The sequence below is a fragment of the Pterocles gutturalis genome, unplaced genomic scaffold (assembly GCF_000699245.1).
Source record: "Pterocles gutturalis isolate BGI_N339 unplaced genomic scaffold, ASM69924v1 scaffold15001, whole genome shotgun sequence".
Taxonomy (NCBI): domain Eukaryota; kingdom Metazoa; phylum Chordata; class Aves; order Pterocliformes; family Pteroclidae; genus Pterocles; species Pterocles gutturalis.
Genome location: NW_010105910.1, coordinates 11,728 through 21,138, shown reverse-complemented (window position 1 = coordinate 21,138; position 9,411 = coordinate 11,728). Strand labels below are relative to the sequence as shown.

At 37.7% G+C, this 9,411-nt stretch overlaps 1 protein-coding gene across 1 annotated transcript in view; it reads right to left on the bottom strand.

Annotated features, from left to right (window-relative positions):
- Positions 1-9,411, bottom strand: part of EDEM3 (ER degradation enhancer, mannosidase alpha-like 3) — a gene marked incomplete at its 5' end in the record, with an annotated part of 24,266 nt that overhangs the window by 5,306 nt on the left and 9,549 nt on the right. The window contains 8 exons of the mRNA XM_010087579.1: positions 303-457; positions 2,954-3,119; positions 3,619-3,743; positions 4,293-4,376; positions 5,825-5,908; positions 6,478-6,603; positions 7,910-8,007; positions 8,610-8,715. Coding sequence (XP_010085881.1) covers positions 303-457; positions 2,954-3,119; positions 3,619-3,743; positions 4,293-4,376; positions 5,825-5,908; positions 6,478-6,603; positions 7,910-8,007; positions 8,610-8,715 — 944 coding nt within the window. The remainder of the gene's footprint in view (positions 1-302; positions 458-2,953; positions 3,120-3,618; positions 3,744-4,292; positions 4,377-5,824; positions 5,909-6,477; positions 6,604-7,909; positions 8,008-8,609; positions 8,716-9,411) is intronic.

Below are 9,411 nucleotides of genomic sequence, written 5' to 3'. Positions count from 1 at the left end.
GGAAATGAACTAAGTCTTGCTGCTGATGCCAGACAAAACATAACTGATTTTTCCTGTAGCTCAGGCTATCCGTTCCAAAAGGAGTCCAAACTCAAGCAGAGCAAGCTCCAATAACACCTCATATTTCTCCTTCCACTCAGAACAGACCCTGTTGCACTCACTCCTACGCTAACAGAAATCCGTTCCAAAAGGAGTCCAAACTCAAGCAGAGCAAGCTCCAATAACACCTCATATTTCTCCTTCCGCTCAGAACTGTTGCACTCACTCCTACACTAACAGAAGACAGAAAATATCCATCTTACGCTCTGGAAATACCCCTAGGACAGCTCTTATCCACCACATTTTTCAAAGGTTCACGAATACTCTGAGCAAACATTGGGTCATTCGGGAAGAGAATCTGGGTGTTCGGACAGGTCCAGTCAAAGTTGCTGTCATCCAGCTCTGTGTATTCTGTAGTCTGAAATAAAAGATACACATCACCTATTAAAAACGCAGATGACATGTTTATATGACGAAAATCGACAGACAGACCTACCCTGAAGTAATCTGTGTACGCAGGACATAGAGCAGCTGAATGCAATAGATGTCCTGCAACCACAGAGACTCCAGGAATGCAGAATGCACCACTCTTGTGTGCCCCAACGAAGGGTACCCAGTGCACTACAACCCCTTTCTAGGGATAGATAAGATAGATAAATACAACACCACTTCTAATCTGTAACTTACCAACCTTGTATCCACAGCTTCTAGAATTTTTTTTGCAGAAACCCCCAATCCTCTACTGGCAAACAGTACTTCTCAAGCCTGCTCACGACACAGCTAGTGCTCCTGTACTATCATGTGCTGGACAACTAAAGGAAGTAGTTATGATTTCCTTTCGTATTCCGTTGATGCTGAGCTGACCAGCTGCAGGCCTTAGGCAATTCTTGCTTCGTATTACTTAGGATGTCACATCTTTTCATGCAAACAAAAGATTCTGCTCCTCAGGAACCATACAGACTCAATTCTGAATGGGCAAGGATGAATCTATATATAAATTCAAACAATCTCTATGTTCAGAAAAGATGACAGAGTTAATGTTTGCACAAATCGCTGTTTTGTAACACGTGGAACCATGTGGAACACGTACTGTGATCCAGAGCCATATTTAGCCTGTTCTTAGTTTTGCAAATCACTGGTTGGATAACTGGCAAGTTAATTTTCTCACTTATAAAAATGAATGTAATATTTATCTACTTGCAAAAAAACAATTTGATTTTTTATTAGCTAATACACAGCAAGTATTTAAAGGCTCCCTAAAAACCAAGGCCTAAAAGGCTAGTAGTTTACAGGAATAAATACTTTGAAGTACCTACAGTCTTACTGTGACAAACAGTAGTCACACCACTTAAAGAAGGTCGTGCCTACATTACTGCAAGCATCAGCATAGTAAGACATGACCTTTCCTGTTTATGAGAATAAATACAAACAGGATGTTCCGTTGCTACTGCCAACTATCTCACAGACATTTCATCTTAATAGCATCGTGTTTATATTAGAAATAATTTACACATTCCATTTGTTCCTCATAATTTTTTCCCCCATCAGATAAATTCCATTCACACACGTCTTTGCAGCCACTTAACGCATGCTGCTGACACCCTTTTCAATGGATCTTTCTTACTTGTATTATGCACGTTAGCAGCTTTCACTTAACAAAGAGCTGAAGGAAATTGCATTTGAACAATTTACTCCATTCTCTTTATTGTCCTTTTATTAGCATTTGATATTGTCAAGAGAACTACCTATGTCAGGCCAGCACTTCATGCAGCATCCGGCTGAGGGAATCCTGTCTCTCAAGAGTATCAACTTCTCATGTTGGGAACAAAAGTTATATAAAATGCTCCTTCAGACCCTTCAGAAAACTTCTTGCATAGTTTAAAAAACATAGTCTCTGTTTCCAAAACTCAAAGACAAAAGATGATAAACGCTCAAGGAAAGAACACTTCAGAGGGTGCAGGATCTCCACCACTGAGGAACATGAAAAATCAACCCCATGACCCATTAAATGTATTACCAATGTTAGACATTAAGAGCAAGTAAGTGAAAATTTTTCACTGTCCAATGCTAGAGTCCATAAACCAGAGTGCTTCCTACTCAATTCTAAGATTTCTCCAGGACATATGGCTTGACGCATAATACAAGCATTTTCCTCTGATCCTGGCATTACTGCAAAACACATATTAAAGGGTAAAAACAGAGGCACACTAACAAAAGGGAATTTACATCCCCCATGCTCTAGACACCTCCCTATTCACTTTGTCACACCTTTCTTTTGCTTGCCAGTAGTATTATTGCCTTAAAGATAAATTACGTCACCTTATTGAGCACAAAACCAAAAGAGAACAGTATAAAGGATGCTTCATGGCGCAGTTGTATTAAGTAATTTATAAACCCTTAAATGTTCTCACATTTACACAATAGATGCCTATTGCATGGACTAAAACAATTAAATATCCCAAAAGCTATAGCCTGATCTTGTCACAGTAACTTTGTAGCAGTCTCCAAAAACCTTTCAAAATTTGCCAAGGGTTTGTGTAGTAAAATAAGCAACAAAAACTTTGGCATGTTGTTGGAAATCTTTATGAAAAAATAATTGAAAATAACGATGAAGATAAAACTATCATAGTGTGTTATTTTCAAATTTATACAGAGATGGAGAATTATTTTTTTTTAAATATTGCTAATATTCCACAGCTTTTTTCTCAAGACTCAGTGGTGCAGAAACCAGTCACTGAGTTCATACTCGTGTGAGTGTCACTGTTAACATGATGAAACATATTAAACAAAGTGTTAAAACTGGTGTACTTCTTCAAACTATGATTTTTCCTGAGTTTTCTTCTATTTCCTCTTGTAAAAAAGGAACTGCTTCAAAGCACCACTAAAACTGATTTAAATTTGAGCTCTCACTTACTGTATTTTTTTTAGAGATGGTTTGGTTTGTAGTGGAAAGCCAAAGTGGTAATAGATGAGCTTCTGTAGTGAAGATATAATCTTCAATGTCAAAAATCATGTCGTCTTTGTCAGCAAACAGCAGGTAAAGATATTTAAACATCTCAGCCAGAAAGAAAGAGTCCATTCTATGGAAAAAAAATTGATGTCCTTTAGGAAGGATCCCTTTTGTCTAAAACATCAGTAAAACAAATACTCATAGTGCTCCATCTCTGAAGACTTCATGACTATTATTGTTGAACTTAATTCCATTAGCATTCCTTCCACTTGGAAGGAACTGTGTTTGGAGGGAAATGATTCAGCATGTTCAGTACAAAACAGCATTAGAGAAAAAACCAAATAAATCTCTTTGAAAACTTCTAGTTTTGAAGTATATTTCGTTTGAAAGTAATTCATCTATTGCTCCAAGACAAATGAAACATTAAACTAAAAATATTCTTACATAACAAACTATAAAACTACTGAATTACTTTATACACAATGACAAACGGGTAATTTAATACTTGGTTATCAAACTGAAGAAAGACAGCTACTCAAAAGTTAATTAAGTCAATTGTATAAACAGGGTAATTAGATTTTTTTTTGTATAATCTTTTTATGAAAAAAAAAATAATTGCAAACTTTTACCTGTCTTCATGACTTCCTGTACGAACATCCTTCATTGCAGCAAACCCACACGGTACTCTTGCATACTTATTCAAGTTTTCAATGAGTGTTTTTCCTACTTCTAGATAGTAAGGGTCTCCAGTAGCCTATAAAACAAACAAAAACCAAAACCAAACATACAGGTGCACTTAGACTTACTATACATTTAGCAGCTTTTATTTTCCTAATGCTAATTTATTGATTCCACATTAAAATCTAATTTATTAATGGTGCTAAAGAGTCACAAGAGAGACTTCTGAGATACTATGCGTTACTGTTTAGAGATATGCAGGTAAGCACGTGGAAATACTTACAGAACCACAAGACGTTTAGGCACTGCTCTTCTCTGGAAGGTACAAGTGGCTTTTGCTCTTAGTCTCTAAGATCTCTTCACAGGAGATCATCAACACTTAAATATCTTTAAAAATATGGGCCTTTGTGACAAGAATTTTCTTTCTAATTGAAGGCATATAAACCAAAATTCCTAGAACAATTTTTGATAAGCAATAATTTCATCTTGTTTATGTACAGAACTGGCTCCATCAGATAAAATAAGCTGGAGATAGGCTACTCATTCTACACTGAAATAAAACATCAACAAAATTCTAGGTACTAGACATAGTGACCAGAAGTCAGAGGAATAAAAGTAGTCTTACCTTATACAAGAAGTAAGTGCTTTCAGCAAATTCAGGCCTTAAAGGATGCTGAGCCCAGTGAACTCTAAAGTCTGTTGTGAATGCCTGAGGAAGAAAAAAGATCAGACAAAAATCAATACAAGAATGAAAACCAAACAGGTTTATTTTGAATCCTACGTTAACTGCATTACAACAGCTAAAGTACACGCCAGGGGAAGTCTGAAGGCCCAACATCAATCTCAGGAGGCTACAAGAACCTCTGTCCAGGTAGCAGACTGGAGGCTAACACCTAACCCAGAGCTCTAGCCCACTTGGTACGAGTGAGATATAAGCTTGTGTTGGTGCAGGAGTCTGGACACCACCCAGCCTCTTAACAAGTGGCCAGCAAGTGGAGTTGTGGCGAGAGGTGCCAGTTGAGAACTTGCTCTCCCGCCGCAGGAGGCAGCGGGCAGCCTCCCCTCGCTCCCACCACAGCAGCCTGCGGAGGGGCCGCTCCGTGGAGACCACCCGAGCTCTGACAAATACCATTTGTGCACACACACCCACCACCTGATACTTCAGCGCATTATCTGCCATTTCAGACGGATGGATGGTAAGGAGCTACTTCTAACATGAGAAATACCACAGAACAGAAGTCAGCTACTTAAAAGTTTCCTAGTCCATGTATTCCCTCTTAACAGGCACCGGCAAAAGCCACTTCTGTGATGGCTTACATCCACTACTAGTCCATATGAGGGTTTAAGCTAAGTCTTTGCTAAAGGGGATGGCATATTGGATTAAACACAACTAACTGATCCTTCAACATTTCCTTCGGAAGTACAAAGCACTGAAAAAACAACCCTAGGGAACCAAATCATACCATTTTAAAAGCACTCAAAAAAGTCATTCCAGTGCTTAGAGAGCATTCTCTGGTCTCAATTTCCACATTAGGTGAATTGTAATGTTAATTAAAATGTTCTCTAACAGAACTAAGCTTACACGAGAGCAAAATTCAAAATTACAAATGGAGTCAGAATCCTTCTCACATATTCTGGGTCATCACAGAATTTAAGACACACTTCAGCAGGTAAACAAGCTTTTCCATGCACAATTAACTTGCTGAAAGACTGCACCTGCAATATATGCAGGTAAGTTTGTGTACCTGCTTTCAAGGACATTTTGCAAAATTTCAGAACAATCCAGTCTTGGGTTACAAAAGATGACTGATCTTTAGCATTAATGCTATTACATGACTAAGCAGCTGGTACTACGTGTGCTTATACAAGTTTTGTATCCTGAAATGAGTCATGTCAAATTTGAAGGCTGAAATACAAAACCTAAGCAATTATTAATAGCAGCAGCTTCGTACTATTGTGTTAATTACAGCGTAACTGAAGGAAAAATAATTCATATCCAAAACACAGTTGTCATAGATGCAAATCACATAAGAATGCCATGGAAATGAGCCTTTGCCTTTAATAATGCATATACCTACTATTTCTTCAAACGGATATCAGAGACTGCTCAAATTAAGGTCAGAATCAGTTTACACAATGAAAAAATTACTACTTTACCTCTGGAAGAAAGTTATGCTTTTTTATAACCTGATACAGCATCTCATGAGTTTCAATAGCAGGTCTAATATCGCCCTTCAACACCTAAAAGGAAATAATAAAATTAACACAAATTCACCATACACAGCAATAATATTCAAAGTTAGGCGCATTCACTGTGTTCATGTAAAGCTACAGACCAATTTCTACATTTCCAGCAGATACAGTCTGTAAATGTAACCCAGAGATATTCCGTAAGAGCTTTTTAAGCAAAATCAGTGAGGTCACTAAGACAACTGCCTACGTAGAGCAAGGATCTCCATCATTTACAGAGAACTGTGGTGGAAATGTGACTTAGTTTGACTTAGAGATGTAAATTGCACACAAATGAAAAAATTTGTCACTAGACTACTAAAAAGACAGCTTACTTTGAGTGTTTTCATGACTAGGAATGAAGCAAGCAAATCACACAGACATTCTTGATACTCAACATGGCCAGAAATGCACAATAACTTGCATCACGGCATTGAAGGGACACCAGGAGTGAGTACAGAAACCCTCATTCAGTATTTCTGAAAATCAGACTACTAAGCTTGACTTGTCAATTATGTATCTGGTCTATTTAGTTGTTTTGTTGTTACTAAAATCATCTGCACATGGGTTTTAAACCTTACCTGCAATCCAGGGAAGAAAGCTAGCAAAGAATCCATCCAGGTCCTAGCATTTAGCATTGGTTTATGGATATGAACATCAAGAAGAAGAGGTGGTTGGCTAATATACCTCATTATGGCATCGTAGTGCTGACAAATAACAGAGAAACCATGAGTTCGTATTATTGATACATTTTACATAACGGATATAGATCACCAGACTACGGCATATTGCTTCAATCATTATTACATTTGGCAGTACAGAGTAGTTTCTAGTTTTGCAAAGTAAAAAGAACTGTAGTAAATACTGCAAAGCTCCGTAGTATTACCCATGCAGTACACATCATCTTTTCCAAACAATACACGTAACAAAAAAACTATATTCAGCAGCCATATGATAAACAAGTAACTATCACAGTTAAGGCACATCTGTTTTGGCTGAACCTTTAAGCAAATGCTAAAAAAAGCCAAAATTGGTTTCCCTGAACAAGAGAACTCTAAAGCAAACACATCTCAGGAGGAGAAGGGGAAAAGGAGGTATAAAACAGCCCAAAGCAGCAGCTGGACTTGATGGCTCAAAATAACTTTAAAACCCAGTAGCTCACTAGTCAACTTGCTGACTTCCCATTCTATACTCCCCAAGATAGCTGCCTGCCGTGCCTTCTGAAGCACAGAAGGTACAATCGTGAGCACATGAGCCAAAGCAACAGGAAACAGCTAACAGACATAACTGAGGCACAATATAATAATGGTGGCTGCAGGTTAGGAATATGAAATAATCATTACACTTCAAGTGTTGCAACTGGTCCTCAGCTGCCGACTTACTCCAATTTTAATACTACTTATGCTATAAAATCATTTTATGATATAAAATGTTTTTATTGGGTATTGCTATTTTTAAAAGAAAGAACGGTCTCATGAAAGGATAATGATGCTGACAAAATTGCTTCATAATCCTATTAATTTAGTAATCTAGATGTGGTTTTTAGCTTGTATGTATACTTCATTGTATACTGGGCCTTCGGATCTGCAGTGGAATGCAAGATCCAGACTTGGATTTTCAGATCTTTTTTGGTGCTCAGGATGGGAACAAATTGTACCACGGCTTGTAACATGTAACAAGCCCTCATGTTGCTTTACAGAAACATTTGCACTCTTACACTCTCCAGGGTGATCCTGAAATACAACTTCTCCTGCGGAAGACTGGAAACATGGAAAAAGGTCCAGAAGATTCTGATTTTCATCGAATGGGGTTAAAATAGCTGCTCGGGTCACAGTTCACCCAAGCTTAGCAAAAAATCATATTAAAAAGAACTGGCACTAGACACATCAGAAGTCACAGAAATTCTGCTAAAGATCTCTTCATAGGCTTCCCAAGCTAACAGCTGACTGACAATATAATTAGTCTTAAATTTGTCTTACAGAAGGCACAAACCTGAGCGAGGCGTTAACTTACTGTGTTAAATCTTTCCAGGAAACTGTCATCTCCCAGCAAGACATAGGCTTTTAATAAATATTCATAATAGGAATCTATTCCTGCTCCAACTCCACTATCTAGAAACAGCAGAAAAGGAAAAGGTGGTTTTACTTTAAGTATCGATATGGCTATTTTCACACAGTTTCATTTTGATTTTCAATGTTCTTTCAGCAAAAGGAAAAGCCTCCTATCACCAGAATTAAGGCACAGATTGATGCAGAGACACAATACTGTACGTCTACACAGTTTTGTAGTATCAGTGCACACAGTAATACCAACAGACACACTCTGAAGCCAGTTGTTTCACTTTTCTCATACGAAAAGATTTCTACTGGCTGCCGTATACAACCACAGTCCTATTTATATTTTTGCTATGTATTTATCGTAGAATCTCTGAAAACCTTCCCCAAGATATTCCCCTCTCAGCATTAAAGTGAGACAGAGAACACTTTATTTCCAATGAATAAAGCCAGTTTCTCTACCAAAACACGCCATTCCGAGCAAAGCCAGGCTTTGTTGTAGCAGCTTTTTCCAGCACTGAAATTACGTAACTCCACTTGCTATGCCACTATCATTTTTAAATAGTCTAGATCAATGCGTTGTCGATGAGGTGTCGAGGGTTTTTTTTCTTGCCCAAAACCATTTGTGGTCCCTGATTCTGAGTCAGAATACCACGCACCTTTGCGGACCCAGTCTCCAGTGTGAATATTAATAGTAACGCCTACTAAATTGCTGCTGCGCTGCCTCTTTTCCCAAATGAAATCAAGCGCTTTCCGTGCATACTCCTGCAACAACAAAAAAAGCTCATTAAAAGGAAATTACAGAGAAACACAGATAATAAAGACAGTTATTGTCTATTGAAATTAAGATGCTATGAAGTAACGTGATGTTTCATATCTAATTATAAAATTCAGTATTACATTACATATACTTAAGTAGTAGGATGTTCAGTCCTTATTTTATACAAATAATTATTTTATTGATGATTAAAAAAAATGGTGCTTGTCTACACAACTACTTGCCACGACACTGTATGGTCTTAGGCAAGTCAAGCGTCCTTCTGCACGAGTTTCCTATTCTGAAATCATGCATACAGACACTATAGTGTAACCTAATCAAAATTTCAAGAAATACAACAGCCTTAGAATCAGAATCGATATGTCTTTTCAGACATCTCAAGGTGCAACAGCAACACCTGTCCAACAGCCTACAAGTTACAGATGTTCTTTATATACACAAAAAGTAACCTGAAGGTAACAACCTACCCAATAAAAATGGCCTTAAATCACCAAACACAGGCATGGATTTTAGGGGGCAAGTTTTACCAAAACACAGAGCACAGGCCCAGCTGTGCTTCCACTGGATTCCATGAAACCAAATGAAATACTGAAAGATTTCCAAAAATTCTAATCTGAAAAAGAGCATGCTTTTTTTTTTTGTATCATATCAAAGAAACCACACTCACAAACATTTTCATTTAG